The sequence below is a fragment of the Microplitis demolitor genome, chromosome 7, assembly GCF_026212275.2.
Source record: "Microplitis demolitor isolate Queensland-Clemson2020A chromosome 7, iyMicDemo2.1a, whole genome shotgun sequence".
Classification (NCBI taxonomy): Eukaryota; Metazoa; Arthropoda; class Insecta; order Hymenoptera; family Braconidae; genus Microplitis; species Microplitis demolitor.
This window is the reverse complement of record NC_068551.1, coordinates 5764732-5789333: the sequence shown is the minus strand read 5'-3', so window position 1 is coordinate 5789333 and position 24602 is coordinate 5764732. Positions and strand designations below refer to the sequence as shown.

Genomic DNA, 24602 nt, shown 5'->3' with positions numbered 1-24602 from the left:
AATAGAAAAGTCACTGATTTCATACATGGGGAGAAAAACATGGGAATTTTTGAAATTTTGCTTAGGGGAGATTCCTTTGTTGACATAGCAAGTTTTGCTTTATCAAGATGGGAAAATTTACCAAGAAAAATTAAAATATAACCATATTTTACAGAAATTATACCCATGTATTATAGGGATATCTTCTATCTTACCATAAGAAAAATTTCCATGTAGACATCGAAAAATTCCTCTGTTAATTTTGCTGAAATTCCTGTATTGGCATGGGTATTTTTACTGTGTTAGCATAGAAATTTTTCCTATGTTACCAGAATTTCTTCAATATCAACAGAGGAATTTTTCTTAGGTTGGCAAAGAAAAAATTCCTCTATTAACATAGCATATATTCCTACGTTGACGTAGTAAAAATACCCATGTTGACATAGAAAAAATTTTCATGTCAACGTAGAAAAAATTGCTATGTTGTATAGGAAAAATCCACAAGAAACTAAAACTAATAAAATACAAGATATTTTGGTTATTATAATTATTTAGACCTTAAAGCAATAAAATAGAGATGCTTGGTTTTAAGGTATACGAAAATAGAGTTTCAAAGTTTTCAAAAAAATTTTGTGTAATTTAATTAAAATTTTTTTGTAGCACCTACATGAACAAATGTTTTTATAAATTCAATTAATATAAACGTGTACGTAAAAGTCGATTACATCGTGTTTCCGACAGTATATAATCATCAATTCAATTAATTAATTTTTATTTACTTCATAAATTACGTAAAAAAAAAAAAAATCAGTTTACAAATATTTCATTTTTACATACATAGGAATTTTTACTTTGTTAATATGGGAATAATTTCCATGTTAACATAGGAAATTTTCCTATGTTGACATCGAGAAATTTTTTTTTGTCATTAAAGAAATTCCAGCAATATTAACCGGAAATTCTTTCAATGTCTACATAAAAATTTTTTCTATGCTGGAATAGGAAAATTTACTATGTGACATAGTTAGAATTCACATGTTGACATAGTGAAATTTACAACGCCAACAAAGGAATTTCTCCTAAGCAAAATTAGAAAAATTTTCATTTTTTTTTTCTCCGTGTAGTTGACCCGGAAATAATAAAAATTTATGAATGGCCTTATTAGGACTTTTTTTTTATTACATTACATGGATCTTTGGGAAAGCGTAGGAGTAATTTATTCATACGTATAAAGAATTTTATTATTTTATTTAACTTTATTTTTATATTCTATTCATTTTTATCCAACGTTATAGCTTTCGATTGTATAAGAAAAAAAAAAAAATAGTGCCGGAAGGCAGCGCGATTGGGAGAAGACCTAGAATTTAGTTAGCCATTTATCGTCAAGTCTCTGCGTGACTAAATTATTGGAATTTGAGGGAGCCAGGATCGATTGGAATTAATTTTGCGACAAATTCTTCAAGGTTATATACGTAAATTTTAAATTTACTGCTACTTACAAACTCAATTTACAGTTTATTAACTTTTTTTATTTATTTACTTGTTTGTATGTTAATTTTATCATTTCTTTATTATTTTATTATAAAATAGCTGACAAGGATGATTAAGTTACATGAGCTTTTATGTAGAAGCGTTAACATTTATTCTGTAAGTTGAGTACAGTGGAATATACAGGTCTCGTGTTGAGTCGCATTAAATTTTATTATTATTATTATTTAAAGTTAATATAATGTTACAATATATGTTTATTTTTCTCGAGTAATACATATTTTTGACTTTCATGTCCCTCACTCACTATTTTTATTTTTTTAATGTTAACTTATGTACAGTTTAGCACCTTGACTCTTTTTTTTTGTTTTTTGTAATTTTTTTTTTTTTTAACAATTTTGTCAAAAACATTTAAATCATGGCAAGAATTTAATTTAATTATTATACAATTAATAATTTTTTATTTATGTTAAAATCAATAGTCTAAGCGTTTGCAGAGAGAAAATTATATGAACAGTTTCTTTTATGAGAATAAATCTCATGCGAGGGCAATACGGACATTGCGGGCAATTTGGGCCACCCAAAATTGTTTTCAAAATTTTTTAAAATTTTTATTCAAATAATTTAATGAAAATTTTTATGATTTATAATTAAAAATAAATTTTTATATACAGTCGACTCTTTGAAAGTGTCCGATTTTGGGGGTGTAGGGGAATATATTTCTGAGATATACAGTTCCCCACTATCATATCGTTATTCTCGATTTGGTCGTGGATTTTATTAGCAGATTAGATTCTCTCTAAGTGTCCGCTCTGAATCTGGCTGCTGTGAAAAACTATTCATGTATAAATACTATACATATATTAGGGTGTTCGTTATTTCACAAATTAGATTATTTTACTTGGTACAAATCATTTATTTGAGACCCAAAAATAATTTTAAAAAATAAAAAAGTTTATTTTAATGCCATTCAACCCGGTCTAAATAATGATACTTTCCAATTTTAGTGCAATGAGAAAAATTATATAACTTGCTGAAAAATAAGAGTACAGCTATTACTAATGCTAATTTTTGTAGGAAATTTACAACTCTTCAAAAAAGGTCTCTTATGTTTTTTTCGTAAATCCAACCATTTAAGAGATATTGAAGCTCAAACTTTTATTTGTTTATAAAAATTGGCGTTTTTGTTTGAAATTTGATTACTCTCTAACGCATAGACATACAATTAAGTGCTATAAATTTTTTTAATTTTGTTAATTATATATTAATTATTTAAATTAATTAAATTTATATGCGGACACTTGAAGAGAGCGAGTAAAATATTTGTTACGGATATACAGAGGGTATTAAAAAATTAATGACTGTCCATTGGTGGTAGAACGACTAAATGTTGAAATTAGGAGAACAGACATTTTCAGAATGGCCACAAAGAGAGAGTCGACTATATCATAGCTATTTTTAATATGAGAGAAAAAATATAAATTTAACCTTGGGGAAAACTTAAAAAATTTTTTATTTTTTTACAGACATTCTTATTTTCCCTCTCCTCCCTCCCCTGTATCAAAAAAATCATTACCACAAGTATGAGAATTATTATTATTATATTATAAAAACTGTTTGATCAATTTTCTCTCCGTAATTAAGTATTTAAAATATAAGTATCAGTGTCTTGAAAGGCCATGATTATTTAAAATTAATTTTTTTAGTCAGACATTTATAAAAAGTTAATTAAAATGAGTTGACGATTGCGAACTCGCAATAGTTTAAATGGATTTTATAATTTAAAAAAATATTTTCTCTTGTAAATATTTTTTATTTACTTTCAAGATATTACCATTTAAATGTTATTGCGCAGTAGTGATTCATTTAATTGCTTTTTTTTGATCTTGCAGATAAAAAAAATATTATATTAATTATTAATATTTTTTTTTTCTGTTTTATAAACTAAAATGAAGCGTACCCAGCACCGTATCTTTTTTAGTTTGACCTACATAACTATTATCACTAGTACGCGGGTAATTGTAATGACATCGAGTTACACATTTTTTTTCCTGCATTAACATAAAAAATTTTTTCTTTAAAAAATAAAATAAAAAATTATAATGACAATAATCATTAGAATAAAATAAATGATGATGACGTTAAAGCGTTTATAAAACGTTTTTTTAAAAAAGTCTAGTCCAAATGTTAATTATCTAGATGATGAAGTAAAAAAATGACATAAAATACCGGCCTCGATTTATTTTCTTTTTACATCGAGGCTCAAGGCCAGACTCTACAGTCCCACTCGTTAAAAAAGTACACACATTAATTCTCTAAAAAGGGGTGAGAATAAAAAATGTGACGATTTGGAGACTGAATATTCGAGTGGCAAGTGGAAAGTCCAGCAGATCTAGTCCGAATGCGGATCTATATAAAATTAAAAAGTATAAAAAGTACTGGTCCATTCACATGGATAAATTTGGTACAAAAGCATGCAGGATAAAAAAAATTAGGCAGTACGCTAAAGTATTTAAATATATATCTATATATCTATATAGATACATGTATGTTCAAAATGACTGCAGTATCGATTAATGAAGAATCGAAGTCTTCGAAATCGGCAATGTAATGGTGGATTTATTTTGTTCTTCATTATTATTATTTATAATAACAAAATAATCCATCGTCAGTACGGAACTCTGGGCAGTGTAAATGTATAGATTATAAATAAAAAATATATTCATCTATTCATTTATAAAATCGGCAAGTTCGGTGCTTCGATTCAATGATCTTTGATTTGTCAAACAAAATTATTCAGTCGCTGAAAAGGAAAAAAATTTATTACACTAATCTAACCAGCAATTAACAACATATATATATATATATATATATATATATATATATATATATTATCAATTAAATGGTAAATTAATTAAAATAATAAATTAATTAGTTGTAGGTCGGTAATTAAATTTTCCGCAATTATTGGAAATAGTTGAGCAGTATGTTTTAATTCGGGAAAATCAATGCACCGAATTTAGCTGGGTATTGAATTGTTTGTTCAACAAATAAAGATCAGTGAAATTATTCGTGCTTTAAAAAAGATCTTACAGTAAGAAAATCTTTAATAAGAAAACTGTTAATAATAATCGTTCGTAAATTATTTAAATTTGCATTTCGGGTTCTGAATCGTCGTGAAACCAGCCAGAATGTCTGGGAGCTTCAGTAACTCGTACAGTTTCTCTTTCCGAGTACCTCGTGGATCGGGTGAAGGTGCTGGTAAGTCCACCTGGACCAGGATGGTTGCCTGAATCGAAGGAGGTCATGACTTCAACTCGATCGCCTCGTCTAATGGCCATCGGCGTAGTGTCCGGCGAGCTGGCAATGTCTTCAGGTTCAGGTGCCCAAGTGCGCAAGTTTCTTGCCGGCAGTCCCCAGTGTTCAGCAAATTCAGAGGATCTTGCTAAACTGGGTTGACTTAGTGACCTGACGATTGAATCCGCTTCATAAGAGCTGACACTTACGTCATCTCTTTGCATTTTAAAGTTTCTGATAGTCTCAGATTCCGATCTCAGATCAACTTCACTTCCTGTTCGTGTCATTGTACTTAAACGACGTGCACGATCTTCAGACGGTGCACCCGGAACATCATGAGTCCTGATAGACGTGCCCCCATCACTGTCATACTCATATAAAGTGGGCAAAGAAGATCTTCTCGATCTGCTGTCCCATTCCGAACCTTTGCTACGCTTGTATTTCTGTCCACTCTTACTAGATGCTATTGAAGAAGCTGGTGGTGGACTTAATATTCTTATAATAACATCCCATTTTGCTGGTGGGAATAAAGTCTGGTACCTAGCATCTTTTCTAATTAATTCATAATCTTCTTTAACAACAGCCTCTGACAGTAATGTCCGTAGAGTACTTTCTGTGGTAATAACTTCTCGCCATTTTTCACGTTCATCGTCTGTCAATTCACCGGCATACTGCGGTTCTAGTACTCGTGAAAGTGTCTCCCACTGATCACCCATACTCTCGGAATCCAAACCATGGGGCGATCGTGATGGCATTTCTGCGCGACTGTACGTTGGTTCTATCGTCGAATCAACTTCATCCGCAGAACGCATATGTATATGATCATTGATTATTGTTAAATTAGATGCCGAACTGACATCTGAGAAATTTTCCCACTGCGGTGGTGCTGGTGGAATTTCATCTGCGGGATAATTGCGAATTGTAACATCCCATTTAGGATCTGGTTTACGGGCATAGTATTCAGTGACTTGTCGCTTGTGACGTTCAACATCCTCTATTGTTTTTTTCTCAGTGACGGTACGTAAAAATACGTCATCAACTTCGTGCGTCGTTATCTCAGGACGTCTAGGTGCAACGACTGGCTCAACGAGGGGTTCAACCTCCTCACGAATATGTTCACGCTGCTGAATAGATGTTGATGTGTGGGTTGTTGTTGTTGGTACTATTGGAGGTGGTGGTGGTGGTGTAGGTGCTAATATACTTGCGACTCTGTATTTGGCGTGTGACGCATCTGTCATTTCGGTCATTGTCCTCGTTTCCGTGTACTCTTCAAGTGTTGTCAGAGAACGCGGACGGTGTAGAGTCGTAGCAGGTGATCCTTGTTGTACTGTTGATCCATTTATTATCTCGTGATTCTCACGTTCTGCTTGTTTACGTAAGATTCTCGAGTAAACTGGCGGTGTCTGCTGACGGGATATCATACTACTAGGGGGACTATGAAGCTCTGGTACATATGAGAACGTTGTCATACGCGGGGTAGGACTTTCCATTGAACGAATTGTTTCTTCTCGTTCCAAGATTGTCGTTAAATTACGCTCTAGAGCAATACTGGCATCAGATTCTGACGGCAATGGACTTGGTGGTGGTGGAGCTCGCTTAACCCTCATTTGCACATCGAATTTCGGTTCCACAGAACCCGCTATCGGATGTCGAGTGGTAATTCGTGACGTAGCAGTTGTTGCTCGCGTTGAATCAATATCGGTCATTGTTTCAGAATATAATGAACTTGCATGTATATTTTGGTGATCATGTATATAAGCTTTGTTGTCATAAGAATCCATTGAAGAAGGCGGAAGTGAGCGTACTTCATCGATTTGGGATAGTCCAGGTGTCAATGACGTTGTGGAACGAGTCGAGTGTATAATTTCATCAAAACCGTAGGCGTTTGTTGTCTCCATACCAACTTCGGAGTGACTCTCGCTTGGGTAATCGCTTGGAAGAGTGTCTGAATGATCGATTACAAGGTTTGCCTCGCTACCTGAAGAAGAGGCAGCCGTGTGTAATAATGTGTGGGCACGTGGTATTTTAAGACCCTCAAACATCGAAAGATGACCGAGCGAAGACCCGGATAATTTTGTTATTTCAGATCCTGTTGCACTTCCAAATGGATGTCGATGAACTACCCGGATATTGCGTCGTTTTAAACACAAATACGAGCATCCCAGTCCCAGAAGTAACAATGAGAGGAAAAGGAGAGCACAAATTGTTAGCAAAATTTGAAAACCTTTTAATGGCGGCTCGGGTACTCCTCCTTCTGCGGGTATTGGTGGCAATCTAAATAAACAAAAAGTAACCAACGTGAATAACGATTAAATTGCCGGCCGGATGTACTCTGATCTGTTTTCGTGTGCAAAATTGCCACGGAAATTGGTACATTGATTAATGCATGCTCTTATATATCTGATATAAACTTACACTTGTTGGGCTATTGATGGTTTTGGTGTTATTGGCGGTGGATAACGACATATTATCGTAATAACTTCGTCCCCATCCATTTCGAGTCCCGGATGAAAACGTACCACAATGTTGTTGGTAAAAACACGCTGAGGATCTTGTTTTGTACCGCATCCTAAAAAAATTATCCATCAAATTAAGTTATTTATTTTATTGGTATATAATCCCAGTATATATAAATGACCGTGTGTATTTAAACGTTACCTTTTAAAGGCAGTTCCAATTCAGCATAATTAAACCCACGTCCCTTTACCATGCAGGCGCTGTTACGATCGAAATCAGCGTAGGCAACACCGTAGAATGGCTCATCAAACTTTAATTCCACCTGCATACTACCTTGACTACAATTCAAATAAGCCTTTGTACGATTGAGAAATATTATCGGCGACAGCTCGTCCAATTTAGTAACTTTGCCATCGAGTATTGTGCTTGGTGGTAATCCTGGTTGATATTCAATACTATTGCCTTGGGATGCATAGTTGCTTTGTGTCCACGCTTCACTGGACAGCGTTATCACCAGCAACAGTGTCCACATCTTATTTTTAAAAACAAATATAATATTAAATAACATGGTCATTAATTATAAATAAAATAAAATAATATATTATATGTTTTATATTCTATTGATTTCCCGCAGTCTCGTCTGCTTCACTGGTCGCGATTAAATTTTTTTTTTTATTACCAACTTTTAAATTTAAATTTAAACGTCTATCATAAAAATTAAAAATTACAGCTAAACCAATACAGATATGACAAAAATGTATAGAAACAATTTAATAGCTTATTAAATTCTCTACAAAAAAGGTCTCATAATATTTTTACGTACATCTATTTATTTAACCGTTAATGCAACACAAAGTAAAAAAATAATTTTTAATTTATTATTAAATGACTTGACCCTTTATTCATTTTCTCTATAACTTAAAAACTATCGAAGCTACATCAATATGCCCCTGAATCTTTTTTGTAGTAAATTAAATTTCCTAAAGATTTTGTTTGAAAAATTTTTTTCTAAAATGCATAGTTTTGTTACAAACTCCATTTGTAAATAAATTCACCATCTTTAATTTTGAACGAAAGTAAAAAATTGTAAGATGTAAGATAAAAATATCTTTTAAGCATTAATAAAAATGACATCTTATATTTTTATTGACGTGAAATAAATATCTATAAAAATTAACTATGATAAGTGGCCTAAAACCTTTTTCGAGCTATGTTGTATCGAGTGGTGAAAGTATAATGTCAAGAAGTTTAAAATTTATGAGGGTTCCAAAATGTAAAAGTTTTTATTTTATAAGTGTAGACTTATATATTATATACTATTGGAATTTAATCATTAATAATAATAATAATAATAGAGTTAATTTATAACTAGAGCAAGTAATGCATTCAAGAGTGACGATAAATTGCATTTAAAAAAATTTAGCAACTGAATTCCAGTTACACAACTTTCACTCTCTAAGCCGTTTGTCAAAGCAAGTATGCACGTGCGTGCAATTCGATCACTGTACAAGGACATTCTTGTAACATTCGATTCATTTTGTGCAATATTATATTTAATAAATATAAAAAATCTTATCTCGCAATCAACAAGTCATTAGCAGTTAATAAAATGTATCAGGGACGTTTGAAAATAGGGACAGTACAGATACAGATTTAAACAATTGTATTGAGGCCGCGTGTAATGATAGATTTCCGTGAACCTTCGACAATTTAAATTGCCCGTTTCATCCGTTCGTATTAGCAGAGTCTATCGTATCTATACCAGTCTGTGGTTAGGATTAAATTTATTCACTTGGACGTGACGTCAACCGTGTTTACATCGGAAATGACTAAAAAAGAACAAAAAAACCCCGGTGATCACTGAGGGAGAAGATGTGATTTAGCATCACACGTCTTAACTTGTTGAGTCACTTCTTATCACTTTATTTTTAAAAAAAATGTTGCTCGTGTTTTTACACCGTGAAAGCTTTTTTACAGATGCGGAGGTAGTGTGTTAGGTTGGTTTATAAGTATTAGCTGTGTAGTTTGATCCGTATCCTTTTTTGTTTCTTATTTATTTTAGTATATTTTTTTCGTGGTTGTCGTCGTGTTAGGTTTGAATATACGTAACTTATGCAAATATAGCTGAGTTGTTAAGACCCCAAGACTGTGAATCACGTCGATGATCATGCCGCGAAGGAATTTTGTCCAAGAATGGGCAAACAAGTGGTTTTTCTTATTTATTTTCTTTCAAGTATTGGTTTGCTAGCACGAGTGCATTACTTCCTTTAGCTACTTTACAATTCATATATATATATATATATATATATATATATATATATATATATATATATATATATATATCATTTCTTATGTTGGTCTTTTTTCTTTGCTTTAAAATATAGCATGCTCTAGTGCACAGAGACACCGTTACCAACGGACAACTTGTATTATGAACATATATATCTATACATACATATATCCTGATCTGACAGGTATCATAACTATTTTCTTACATGTAATAACTTAAATAATATTTTTTATTATTTTACAAATTATATAACAATAATAAAATTTTTTTCATCAAATATATATAAATTTTCGCAGAAAAAATTAGATCTAAGGAAATTTATTGATCAATATAGATCTTGTCTTTAATTTTAGACTTACAAAATTTGTACAAATTATCTGAAATTTAAATTTCTTTAGGTACTGAGTTTTTAAATTTTTTTGATGAAAATTTCGAATTGTTCTTATTTGATATTTTGCATTATTTGGCTTTAGTCTAGATAGATCTATACCGATTTAAATAATTAAAAAATTAGGTCTAAGTAGGGGAAGAGGAGGGTGCAAAATGGAGTACCCTCAAAATTTGATATTTCGTTTTTTAAAAATCCCAAAGTCATTTTTGAAAATATAATTCAGGATTATTTACAATTTTTTTGTTAAACTTTTTCAAAAATCGAGTGTTTTATGATAAAATCTATTCAAAAATTTTTTTTTTCTTTCTTTGCATCGAATAGTCAAAATTTAATTTAATCAAATTCATTGAAAATCCAGAAATTTTTTTTTTTACACTTTTTACGGGGTACCATTTTGCCCGCAATTTTTTTTTTTGAACAGCAACTGAGGACGTTTTCTATTTATTTTGGAAATCATTAAAAAAAAATAAAATTTAGCGCATTTAGATCGTTGAAAATTTGATATTTCTTTAAGTACCCCGTTTTGCCCATCCCGTCCCTTTATCGCAAGATTTAGGGCTCCGTTAGTTAAAAATAACTTACTTCCAGATTTAAAAAGCATAATTAATAAAAAACGTGTTAAAAGACTTGAATGATTGATAAAAATAATAGATGTCTTAATAAATAAAATATATTACGAATTAATTTAGATATTTATAAAAATAATTACCTTGATTTTAGTGTCCAGTACAGTCCCCTCAACCCTAAACCGGTTACTGTAGCTACGTCATGACTCAAACTCTGTAATTACAAATGACAATTTTCTTACATAATGATACACATCATCTCACTGATTAATCGATCACGTAGGTGACGGACGTAGAAATTTAATTGCGCAATTATTATTTGAATAATATAATTATTATCTATTGTAATTACTGATCATCATTTCCTACTTGTATTATCCACTGATTTGTTTTAATGAATTTAATTTCTGTTGATTATTATCGTTATTATTACTGTTACTTTTTTTTTTTTTTTTTTTTTATTTTCAAGCCCTAAGAAAATCCGGCCTTACTCATTTCCGGTATCTCAATCAAGCATTCTCTTTTATTTTTGAAACGCATTTAAAAATACATCAGTAGAATTTTAATTATTTTATTTTAGTTATTTATTAAAATAAAAAAATAAAAAATATTTTTTTTACTTTTTTATTTATTTAAACTTTTGTTTTTATGTCATAAACTTTAATCATTGCACGTATAGCATACGTGATAACACACAAATACTCGGATATACGACATGTGGCAATTAGACATCGCTTCGTTAGCATGCAAGCGCAATTACCTTAACGCGAAAAATGACGTGAGCTCCACCTCGTGAATTATTTTAAACGCTCGGATATTTATTGACGATAAAAATAAGATGTAAAAATAAATTATTAATATATATTTATATATAGAAAAAAAAAGAGCCTTAACCGAGGGTTAAAAAACGGTTGCACTAATTATTATAATCAACTTGCTTACATAATTTTTTAAAAAATATAATTATTAAATGTTTCATTGAAGATAAATTAAATATTATGAAACATTTAGTTTTTATAGGTTTGTAAGTAAGTTATAGCGCTATTATATGTACTTGAAAAATTAAATTATTTATTTTTCTACGAAGAATTACGTGTTAATGGGCGTGGATTTACTATTTACTCATAATATATTTGTTCATTTGACATAAATTTATTATTTATTTATTTAAAGAAAAAAAAAATGATATTTTACTTTTTTTAGATATTTTTGATAGTAGAAAAAAAATGTTATCATTATGCCAAAGTGCAATCTCACTTATTTTCGCTTAGGAAATAAAAAAATAGAATTTTTCATTTTTTATCCCGGATCAAAAAACAAATTTAAGTCTCAAAGAGGTTTTTTAGGATCAATTTATAATTTGAAAATCGACAACAGTATATAAATTTATCCTAGTTTAATAAATAAATATATTAAATATATATATTAATTAATATATAAATAAATAAATTAGTCTAGTCGTACAAAAAACAAATGATTCCGAGTCAAAGAACAAATTCGGATTTAAATCTCAAAATTCTCAATGAGGTTTTTGAGGATCAATGTAGATTAACAACACCACAGGAAGTTATCCTAGTTTAGTCCTCAAAGTAGTAGTTACGAGCAATTTTACCACTTTGAGGACTTAACTGGAATAACATAATCTGGATTAGAGTCTCAAAATACTCAAAACATAAAGGATAATTTTATCCGCATTTGAGCCTCAAAAGTCTCATTCAACGTCTCCTCTCCCCTCTTCTTATCCGCAAATAAAATTACCCCCTTCTCTTTTTTCATGAACGCACTATTGTTGTTAAATTATTATAACAGCATACTTAAATGTCAAAATAAAATGGTATGAGTGTCAAAACTGTTGTACTGTTTCAGTTTCAACGCTTTTTAATTAAAAAGTAATTCATTTTTTTTTGTACCTACAATTTTTCTATCTAAAATTTTTAAGAGTCCGAAATTATGACTTTTCACTCGTTGAGGATTTTGGGATCTTAGTTATCATTTAAGATCGATAAATTATTCGCATTTAGAGCTCATAGTCCTCATTGAAGATTTTGAGTACTAGAGTTACTTTCTGGGCGGCAAATAAAACATCAAAAGAATTGAGACTTTTGAGGACTAAGCTATAATTTGTTTTTTGACTCGGGTTGCGGCACATTTATGAACAGAAATATCACGATCATTAAAAATAAAGGAACGGGTTAGTTTTAAAGATTTATGTTGATCTTGGAAATAATGATTTTGTTTGTATTTTTGTAACGTCGTTAAGGAAAAACTTCTCCAGATAAAACATTCTTAATAATAAGTTTTATGAAAAATGGAATGAATTAAAAATAAAAATTCTACCAATTAAATTTTTTTTTGAACCAAGTACTGGTGTACTTAAAAATTAACTGTAAAAGATCAAAAATTGAATTATTTTATTCAATTCTATTTTTCAATATGAATAAAATATTAAGTACTTTTATATATTTTTCATAAATTTTCCATCAAGTCGAATCTTAAAAAAAAATTTAATGACATTTGAATTCTTCATCACCAAAAATAAGTGAGACCGTACTTCTGCATAATTACCAAAATTATTTTCCTCAGTAATTAAAAAAACTCGTGTCAGCGCTTTATAAAAGATCAATAAATAAATATCGTCGAAATTTTTTTTCCACTGAAATATTTTAAAAATTTTAATTGGTTATAAAAAAAAATAATTTACGACGTATGGTGAGTTTAATAGTGTATAAAAATAAAGTATGAAGATTGTAGAAAGCAAGCGGTAACATAAGGTACATATATAGTATCTGAACGTAGGTTCTTTTATATCTCAGTACAACAACAGCATAACATAAGAGAAGAGAAAAGAATACTGAAACTGAACGGGGCACACCCGCAAGAGTACAGAGACTAACCCGCCTCGAATTCCTCGCCGAGTTTCATTGCCCATTATTCATTCTCACTGCGTATATACACACTAACTCTTGCCAAAGGGATGTACTTATATTCCCGTACACGGATAATACGCCGATGGGGTTTTGTCGGGATCGTTTTCGTCTTGCCAAGGGCCTATGCTATTCTACTTCTATCATCTCAACTCAACTTAAACTTGTACTTATATGTACACACATATATACATATATATATACACATATAAAACTCTCTTTTCTTCTCTCTTACTCTTTTACTCTCTTTGAAGCTTTTCTCGGATGTTTATGATGCGTCACGCTTACACATATGTAATTCGCGAAAGCACATATCAAAATACCCTAAAGGCATTAGTAAAATAGTTTAAGCTAAAAAAGTATAATTGCGTGTCAAATAAAGGTAAATATGTTAGATATAAACAAACTCTTTACTAGCTCGACAATTTTCTCTCATCTTTACCTACACTACAGCTTCTACAACAACAACTACTACTACTCGCTAATATCTTAAACATGACGTGGGAAATTATGAGATTAACGGAAGTGTATTAAAATATATTTTTCCTTTGATGTTTGAGAGCATAACTGAAAAATTTAAACGGATTAACAGTATCATTTAATTATTATAATTTTAAATAATGATGAAAGTTTTAAATTCACAGTAAATAATTTTATTAACAACATAGTTTGTAATAACAGTTATTTTTTACGCTCTGAACAATGCAATTTAATAATATGATTTATTTTAAATTATATATATGTATATATATCTTTATAAATATTATTTCCATGCAAATATTCATTTTATCAGATAATTTTTATCGAATTGAAATAAAAAATCGGAGTAAATGTTTGTCGTGTAAATATTTATGTAATGAAATATAAATAAGAGTATTGAGTATTTAACAATTTACAAGTGAACTAAAAGTATTAAATTTATAACCGATATATGTATATGTATGTATATATATAATTGGTTGATCGCGAAACGATAAGCCCACGCTCACGCCTTAAAAGTATAAGTTGGAGGCTTTGGGTGTAGTGTAGTTAAATAAAAGCCGTGATCTGTGTGTAAGAGACAGCAGACAGAACGCGTTGATCTAGTTGCGCAAACTCTCGAGTTGACTTTCACTGGTGTAGTCGCTGCGTGCGTTGGAGAACGAGTAAAGCTTCTTGTCAGTTACAGAACATATTCCCTCTCCTATTTTATATCATATCACAGCAATAGCATACGCACATACATCCACATACATACATACTGTACTATACTATCTACATGTACATGTACGTTTGTAAACTACAGACACGGGATTTAGAGTTGTAAAAAGTAAAAAATAAATATTACTTTTACGAATGAAATATCTACAAACTTTGGTACATTATTTGAGACATGTATATTTGTTCTAATCTTCTTATACATATATATATGTCTATAAATTTTTTTTTATTTAGCCTTTGAAAATACACTTGATTATTTTTCATTCATCTATTTTTGTAAAAAAATTTCTTAATGCTATTAATTTTTTTTTAATTTTAAATAATTTTACTAAACGGTTTTTTTTTTTTTTTTTTTTTTTTTTTTTTTTCAATAAAAGCCGATTTTGAATTTTTATTAAAAAAAACTTGCTGAGAAAAAAATTAAATTTTTTTTTTTTAATTTTTGAACGTGTATTGAATTATATTGGTATATATTTTTGACATTAAGAATTCGAGCTGTGTCCAAAAAACAATTTATCGATAAAAAAAAATATGTATGTATGTATATATTTATATTTTTTTTTTAATTTTTAAAAAGTAAATTGAATGAATGAATTATTTATCGAGCTGTAAAGGAGATTGTGAGATGAATTAAATTAAAATCTGAGATGAATAACCTATATGTATATTTGGTAGGTTGAACCACTGACGTCATCGTCAGCTAAAAGTTTAAAAGTGCTTATGGTACCCAATGGTAAAATTAAGTTTCGAGATCTTAAAGTTGAGCAACAGCAGCTTAATCGACAGGACACTAGTATCCCGCGGCAGGACCGGTTCCGATCTTCTGGCGTTCGCGTCGACGTTTTACAGGATGAAAACAAGATGAAAGAGTAAGAAGTAAATAAAATGGGAGTGAGATAGATACCGAGAAACTCTTTATACTCTACTCTTTACTCGTCTTTCTTTATAACTGACTCTTATATACTCTTTTACTTCTTAGGTTTGATCTCTCGCGTGATCAATTCTACTGGGAATGGAAGGAATAATCATCCGGGTGCATTCTTACTCCCGGCGTTTTTGAATTAATAATTGAATTCTCGGTATTAAATAGTTTTTCATTTTTTCACCTGACAAATTATCCGATTGACATTTATGTTTTCATCATTATGTAAATTTGAATTTGAATCGGATACATTATCGGAACAATCTCAAGTCAAAAAACAAATAATAGCTTAGTCCTCAAAATCCTCAATTCCTTTGATGTTTTATTTGCCGCCCAGAAAGTAACTCTAGTACTCAAAATCCTCAATGAGAACTATGAGCTCTAAATGCGAATAATTTATTGATTTTAAATTATTACTAAGATCCCAAAATCCTCAACGAGTGAAAAGTTATAATTTCGGACTCTTAAAAATTTTATATAGAAAAATTATAGGTACAAAAAAAAATGAATTACTTTTTAATTAAAAAGCGTTGAAACTGAAACAGTACAACAGTTTTGACACTCATACCATTTTATTTTGACATTTAAGTATGCTGTTATAATAATTTAACAGCAATAGTGCGTTCATGAAAAAAGAGAAGGGGGTAATTTTATTTGCGGATAAGAAGAAGGGAGAGGAGACGTTGAATGAGACTTTTGAGGCTCAAATGCGGATAAAATTATTCCTTTATGTTTTGAGTATTTTGAGACTCTAATCCAGACTATGTTATTCCAGTTTACTCCTCAAAGTGGTAAAATTGCTCGTAACTACTACTTTGAGGACTAAACTAGGATAACTTTCTGTGGTGTTGTCAATCTACATTGATCCTCAACAACCTCATTGAGAATTTTGAGATTTAAATCCGAATTTGTTCTTTGACTCGGAATCATTTGTTTTTTGTACGACTAGACCAATTTATCATACTTATATAATTTATAAATTTTTTTATTTTAATTATTCATCAAAAAATTTAGCATTGAACTGCTAATTATAATTATAACCGTGATAAAGTCTAATTAATCTACGTTAAAAAATTAATTAATAGTTTTAAATATTCCCGCAATTTTTCAAAATTTAAAAGAACAAAATTTATTCTACTGAAACCAAAGGAAACTTTTTTTTGTAGATAAATTAAGAAATAATTATTCCTACATAATAAGAAAATTAATTTTTAATTAAAAATAAATTTATGCCTAATCATAATTTATTTTATTACTAAAGTGCGCGTTTTTTTAATAAAAAAAAAAACTACTTTTCACAAGATGGCAATTATTGATTTCAAGATTTTAAAATTTTCTTATATATTTCACCAAAGCATTGGTTAATAATGATATTCGCGCAATTTAATTAAATTTCAGACGATAAATTATCACACCCTTTATCCTAAAGTTTGAATGCTGGTATGCAGGACAGTCAATACCTAAATTTTGTTTAATTAAAAATTTAAATAAATTAAATTTTGAAAATTTAAATAAATAACTTTTACCTAAAGCGGTTAAGATTATTTTTAACTGTCTATAAATATGAACTTTCTCTTTCATAATTATATGAATAATGCGTAAGACATATCAATAGATATATACTTAAACATTTACTACCGAGAATATCCGGAAGAATTTAATAATAAATAATTAATTTAGCAAGACAATAAACACATTAACATTGAGTAACAGTTAAAGTGATTTCAATGCACGCTGAAGATACATAGATATATTATATTGACAGGACTAACGTTATGTCATATTATAAATAATCTTATTTAATCTCATTCAACCCGTGTCCTTGTTTTAAATGTCCTCGAATTTATATAAGATGGCACTAAAAGATACTTAACATAACTATATTTATTATTATATATTTATAGTATGCACTTATTTATTATTGTCGTTACTATTATATTTTTTATTTTATTTAATGTAATGACAGTAACATTAGATTTAATTGCAAACTATTAACGGGTCTAATTAAAATTTTTTTTCTGTATCATGACATGATATTTAAATTTATTACAAGACAAAAGAATCTGACTCAACATCTTTAATCCATATATAATAATGTCCCTGATAAATACTATGGAGTTTCATTAAAAAAACACTTTCATTTATTTTTTAGGTCAGTCCCACGTGAATCCCGCCTTACCTTAAGAAATTTACGTTTATCCAATCTAAATGATTTTTAAATATTCATTTATGTTATTATTACTATCGTAATTATAATAGATTTTTTCCCATAATAATTGAAACAAATATATATTTTTTTTTTTTTTCATTTTAAATTATTATTCATTATAATCATGAAGTTAGCCGATCTAATAATTTTTGAAATTAATTTAAAACGATAAATAATCGAAAAAAAATATTTAAAAAAATTGCACTTATAGTTTTTTAAATTTTCTACATGTGCATATTTTTTTTTTTTTTTTTTTTTTTTTTTATTTCAAATTATTATTTATTATGATACTGAAGTTAGCCGACGTCTAATAATTTTTGAAGTTTATTTAAAAAGATAAATTACAAAAAAAAACATATTTTAAAAAATTGCACTTATAGTATTTTTAATTTTCTACATGTGCATTTTTTTTTTTTTTTTTTTTTTGTAATTGATTTGTTGAAAAAGAAAATTTATAACTATCATTTAATAATTCCAATGAAAAATTCATTTTATAAATGATTTCATAACTTTTAATTAAAAAATTAATTATTTATAATATTTTTTTCTCAATAAAAAAAATTTTTAATTATAACTTTTCAAATTATTTTTCTTACTATTAACTGGCATTAAAAAAAACATACTAATTTATTTTTACAATAAGAGATAAATTTTATTATTATTTACAATGTCTTTAAAAGAGTAATTGTTGATTTTTTTTTCTATTATATCAATTAACTTAAAAAAAAAAAAAATTGTTTATTATTACTCTTCTTTTTACTATCATTACAAGCATATAATTAGTAAAACAAATAAAAAAATAAAAAGTGAAATTGCTACAACAGATGCACGCCCGTATGTGTAACGAGCCGTAAAGAGTTTCTCGGACTTTCCGTGTGATCTCACTTTTTTTCCCGATCAGCTAAAAAAAAAACTATAGACACTCATTCTTAATAAATTTCTATTCACCAAATACAGTCACTACAAATAAGTAAAACAATAATCACCAAGAAAAATAAATAAAACCAAAGTTAATGGTTAAATTTATCATTTTGTCGTCTGAATCACAAGTAAACATTTTAAATCATCTAATTGAATCGTACAAATCCTCTATAAAAAGTGTTTACAGTTAATCCTAATCAAAGGTACAAAAGCCGCTCCATATAAAAAAAAAAAAAAAAAAAAAAAAATTTAATAAAAGTATATTCTTGAAATCTTTACAAATTACACATAAAGTTGATGAGTTAAATATCCTGAAGACGTTTATTAAAAAAAATGATAAATTTTCCCAGCATTATTACGTTTCCGTCAACAATATAAAAGTCTAATGAATTAAAACTACAATGCAGCAAATTATCTAACAATCATTTACACTCATAATCCTTAAGAAAAAAAAAATTGTAATACTAAACAATAAATAAAAAATGAACCTGTCGTGACCTGGCATTCACGCGTGACGTAATGAAAAGGTGAAGGAGAAAAGGCGGAAGAAGATTACATTTTTATCCCTTTTTAAATTTCTTCGCTTTTACTGTGCAACTTAAGTTAAGTCAAGTCAAGTTAAGTCAAGTAAACTCAAGTCAAGACTTAACTCTATATAATAATAGTTGAGACAAGACTTAAACTCTCGCGGTTCCGTTACAGGTCGCGTTCCAAAGTCTTCAACTAAAGTAATTTCTCGAGACTTCTTTCTTTATCCTTGTATATATTTTATATTTATCTTTATCCTCATGCATTAAAAACAATAATAATAATAATAATAATATTAATAATAATAATAAATACAAACCACTTGCTTTCTCCAATTTATAAAAATAACAAAAAAAAAATGTCAATACCACCGATTAAAAATATAAAAAGTTAAAAAAAAATATTAAATTCTATAAATAAAATATTACAAATATCAAGGACACATTTGAATAAATCCTTGATGCATTTAAAATCCTGGGAACATTAGCGATCTCAGTGACGTTAAAAATAAATCACGATTTATATGAAAAATATAAAAAGTCACTCGATTTAAAATGAATATTCAAATTTATTTACACACACTATTCTTTAAACAAACTTTTGACGTACCTTTATGGGTTTTTTTTTTATGTAACAAACTTAAATAAAAATATATATGTTTATTTTAAAATAAAGCGAAGCAGGTGTCGCTGGTACAAAATATCGATCGAGACTGGTGAGTGATCCGCGATTGTAACGCTCGTTACTCGCAACTACAGTGGCCCCTGCAGTTCCAATGGGGAACCGCTTGGTACCCCCACTGCTTTTACTACTTTACTACTACATTATTGTAGTTAAGACTATAGAATACTATTGTTTATGTAGTAGTGGATTTTACGTGTGTGGATGCAGGTAAATCCGCGTAAATCCACGGGGGCCCCCCTTCTTCGGGCTTTGATTAAATATGTATTAGTGTCATCGGTTTATTTATGTGTTTATGAGCTTAGAAATTCACATTGTAGGTGTAGGGTATTAAAAAATTCACATATATGTATATTTATATACAGATAATAAAAGAGGAATTTTCTTTATGGTGAATTTTTTATCTCTGTTGTACTTTAATCGAGTAAATTTCTTGTTTTTGCTCTTGTTCTTCTTCTCTTAGGACTTTTTTTTTTTTACTTTTTAGTAACTTGGGTTTTTTATTGTTCCTCAGATTGCCGCGAGCGACAATTCGCGTCTTCACTTATTACTGTAAGTTTTTTTAACTTTTTCTTGTGAGGGTTGAAATTTTGTACGGGCGCATAATAAAACAGTAATAATTTTATTACGCTGTAATTTTTGTTCGTAATAAATTAAATTTTCATTTTTTCTTGAATATATTACGAAAATAATATACTATTAGAATCAGCTTAAAATTGATTTTTAAAATTTTTATTTTCATTTTTTTGTAAAAATGCATTTTTTTTTTTTAAATTCTTTGATAGATTAGTTTTTTTTTTCATGGGTTAAATAAGTTATTTGAATCTAATATGTATTCAATTTTCCACCGTTATGCTATGTATGTAAAATAAGTACTTGTTCAATTATAATTTCATTTCGATTAAGTGGAAAAGTGATTCTCGATCAAGGAATAAAATGTAAAGGCTCTTAGTCTATGTATATATAAGTATAAGATGTATGGAGAACAAAGATAGAAGTTGTGGGGTAGAGATATCTTTTCGCAAAGGAGTAAAAGAGTAAAGAGTTGAATATTAAAAAAAAATTAAATTAAAAAAAAGTAATAAGAGAGAGAGAGAGAGAGAGAGAGTGGTAAAGAGATAAAGAGCAAGGGACGAGAGGGCGTGGGCGCCCCAAGGCCTTCTGCTCGCCTTTTACGGTCAGGCGAAGCCGGACACACGGCTGGAGAACGTATAGTTGTCCGTAGAGTCCGCGAAATAAGGAGAGAGAGAATAAGATACAAGACAACAGGTAAAAAAAGAAACATTAAATCACGAAAGAGAGTGTCTCATACCATTTCAAGATTGCTAAGTTAAGTGTCTCGAGTAAGAAACAGCCTTTTTTTTATTAACTTCAAATCCAAACCTTTTTCAATTTTAATATTTCATATCATTTTTTTTTTAAGGAGGACCATTAATGTGAACTTTTGAAAAGTCAATTTTTTTTAGCATTTCGATAGTGTATACCTTCAAAAGTACTACAATTTCTAGTGCATATCTCGAATAGTTTTTTTGAGTTTCAGCCATCTGAAGAGCAGCCGATTATCGGTTCTCGAAAATACATTTTCAAATCTTATGGCATCTATAACTCGAAGACAAATCGTCCGATCGATTTGATTTGAATTGCAGTTTCTTTTATAGATTTCTACGTACCATGAACCTCCAGTTTTTCGATCGAATCAAAAATGTAATTTTGCCAGGCCAAAAATCATCAAATTTTCGCGCGAAATTTGAAATTTTTTTTAAAAACTCCGCCCTTTTGTTTAATTTAAATTTTTTTCCTATCCCGAGGGTCATGGTACGAGAAATACATCTTGTTTAATAAACTTTTTAGTTTTTTTGATTTCATGAACTGTGAAGGTCGCTATTACTGCAGCAGGGGGGACTTTTTTTGAGCGGGAGATTGTGAATAACTCGATGAATTTTGAATTTTTTGGTCCTAAAATTTGATCTTGTATTTATTATATATCCACAAATATATTCTCAAAATATTGAAACATTCCAAGCAGTAATTTTCTTTAAAAAAATTCCCAAAAATCATCATTTTTTCAGGTGGTCACACTAATGGTCCCCCTTAATTTAGTTTATATAATATATTGATAATAAATTTTAATGAAATCATGGCAAACAATATTCTAGCCTCTAATTTCGTTTTCTTCGGTCACGTTTTATTTTTATTTTCATTTTTTTACCTCAAATTATTTATTTATTTTATAAAATACCAACCCTTATTTCGTATTCACTTGGCGTTTCACTCGTCTGTGCTGTTGGCATCTTCCGGATGAATCTCTCGTTTGCTCTCGTATAAGGTATCAGCTAACATATATAAAACATATAACCGAAGATCCAAAGATTCGTTCCTCACTCAAACTTACTTAAACTTTGTAGTTTCTGTTCGGAAGACGTTCTCTGTATGGGATCTTCTCGAGTGTGTAGATCAAGTGTGCGTGTGTGTGATGGGTCTGAATGAGCACGAGTTATGGTTATTAAGTAGTAAGGACTTGGTATTGATCAGCCTTGGCTATTAATTTTAATATTAATCATCTTTATTTTAAAATCATCACCGTGATAATTACGCTAATATATTAGGGTTCATTAATAATAGTTATATTGAATAAATTAGAATGATCAATTTTTTTTATAATTCAGATTTATTAATTTATTTGAGATCTATTTGATTTTAAATACATAATTGATTTTTTTTTCTTCGACTATTATAAACTTTATCTCAATCGTCTGTTGATGCAGAAAAAATTTAAGTCAATAATCGGTTGATTTTTTTCTTTTTTTTATGTTAAAATAAAAAAAAAAAATTCAACATGATAAATTATATTAGTAAAAATTCATTGATTTTTTATAGGTAGAAGAGGTCGAAAAAACAAAAAAATCCTTTGATCCTAAATACAATTTTTATTTCTTGTAGATAATGAAAATAAATAAAACAAATTTGCTACTGCCAATCCCATAACACCGCTTTTTTTACAGTGGAAGAATGCGATCTATAACATAACAAAAATCCGAATCGCATTATTAATAAGTCTGGTTTTTAAAATGAAATATTTTTCCCGGCCTTCTGTAATATGAGTTGAATATCGTGGAATTTTCAAGGATATATATATATATATATATATATATATATATATATATATATATATATATATATATATATAATTTAAAGCAGGACGTTTTAATTATTCACATATTTCACTTGCATAAAAATTCAGTTTACTTCCATTCAATTAAATATTTTATTAAATTTATATTTAATAAAAATCAAAAATACATTGATGGAATTTTCAAAGCTAAAAATTCTTAAAAGTAAATTAATAAAACAAAAGATAAAAATTAATACATTAATAATTATTTTTTTATTACGTATATATGCGTGTAAAAAAAAATAAATTCAAGTTCTGGAGTGAAAAAACAAATTCGCATTTGAGTCTCAAAATTTTCAATGAGGTTTTTGAGGGTCAATTTAAAATTTTAAGATTGACAACAGTATAGAACGTTATCCTAGTTTAGTCCTCAAAGTAGTAGTTACCAGCAATTTTACCACTTTGAGGACTTAACTGGAATAACATAATCTAGATTAAATCTCAAAATACTCAAAAACATACAAGACTAATTTTACTGACATTTGAATCTCAAAAGTCTCATTCGACGTATTCTCTCCTCTTCCTTTTCAATCTAAAATTTTTAAAAGTCCGAAATATAACTTTTTATTCGTTGAGGATTTTGAGGTTTTAGTTATAATTAAAATCGATAAATTATTCTTACTTAGAGCTCATAGTTCTCATTGAGGATTTTGAGTACTAGAGTTACTTTCTGTGCGGTAAATAAAACATCAAAGGAATTGAGGCTTTTGAGGACTAAACTATAATTTGTTTTTTGACTTGGGTTCATTTAAAAACTGCAATTGTCAAAAATTTAACAGAAAAAAATTTCATTAATTATTCACTAAAGCATATGTGAGATTACACGATTCTATAAAATTATTTAGTTTCAATAAATCAAAATATACAAGAAATAAAATATTATCAGCTATTAAAAAAAAAAATTGTTTATCAATTTTCACGTAATAAAATAAAATAAAAAAAAAATTATTGTATATTTAAAAATAAAAATACATCTGATTGATTGTAAAATACCAATACGTGTTTATTGAAACAAAATACCAATAAATTAACAATCTCAATCAGTTTTATTAAATAAAACCATTAACGAACAAAATTTTAGACTTTTTATCCAATAATTAAAAAGTATTGATTATTTATTTAATTACATATATCTGACGGATTCCAATAAACGGTTCGTAATTAAAAATAATAATTAAAACAGCCAAATAAATTTTTTTCTACAGTTAATAATTAAACTTATTAAAAACACTCAGCTTTCCTTATTATAATGACCCTTATAATAATAATTAAAGCGTCATTATAATAATTAAAATAATCTACGGTAATTAGCAAGAAAAATATAATAATTAGCAAAATAATGTAATTGTAAGTTAGTATACTAAAAAAATAAGTTAATATTTGTCGACACAGGAATTGCAGGTCTTCTACCTCATAAAATCTATCGTATTGTACTCGTACTCATCCTTATCCTCACTCTCGGCTCCACAGCACACGCCATACTAAGCACAATTGCATACGCACACCCACGATCTTTTCTCTTGTTGCATTTATAGCTTCAGGGCACACACTTGCTATTGCTCATACACATTTATATG

At 28.8% G+C, this 24602-nt stretch overlaps 1 protein-coding gene across 2 annotated transcripts; it reads right to left on the bottom strand.

The window, feature by feature from the left end:
* Positions 1 to 1311: 1311 nt before the first annotated feature.
* Positions 1312 to 19892, bottom strand: LOC103570101 (uncharacterized). Of its 2 annotated transcripts, none has more exons than XM_008547707.3 (5): positions 19782 to 19892; positions 10612 to 10682; positions 7423 to 7753; positions 7180 to 7333; positions 1312 to 7038 (listed from the first exon to the last, which is right to left on the bottom strand). In XM_008547707.3, exons 3-5 carry the CDS (start codon positions 7751 to 7753, stop codon positions 4614 to 4616), a joined length of 2910 nt encoding a protein of 969 aa, XP_008545929.1. In that variant the 5' UTR covers positions 10612 to 10682; positions 19782 to 19892; the 3' UTR covers positions 1312 to 4613. The 2 variants fall into 2 exon arrangements, with proteins under 2 accessions (XP_008545929.1, XP_008545930.1); XM_008547708.2 differs by lacking the exon at positions 19782 to 19892 and adding an exon at positions 19492 to 19742.
* Between the last annotated feature and the right edge of the window lie 4710 nt (positions 19893 to 24602).

Excerpts from the sequence above, each read along its gene's own strand:
- LOC103570101 (XM_008547707.3), bottom strand. The coding sequence starts at position 7,753 with ATGTGGACACTGTTGCTGGTGATAACGCTGTCCAGTGAAGCGTGGACA. Across the intron at positions 7,334-7,422 it reads ATTGGAACTGCCTTTAAAAG|GATGCGGTACAAAACAAGAT; the intron begins GTAACGTTTAAA and ends TAATTTTTTTAG. Across the intron at positions 7,039-7,179 it reads CCATCAATAGCCCAACAAGT|ATTGCCACCAATACCCGCAG; the intron begins GTAAGTTTATAT and ends TTGTTTATTTAG.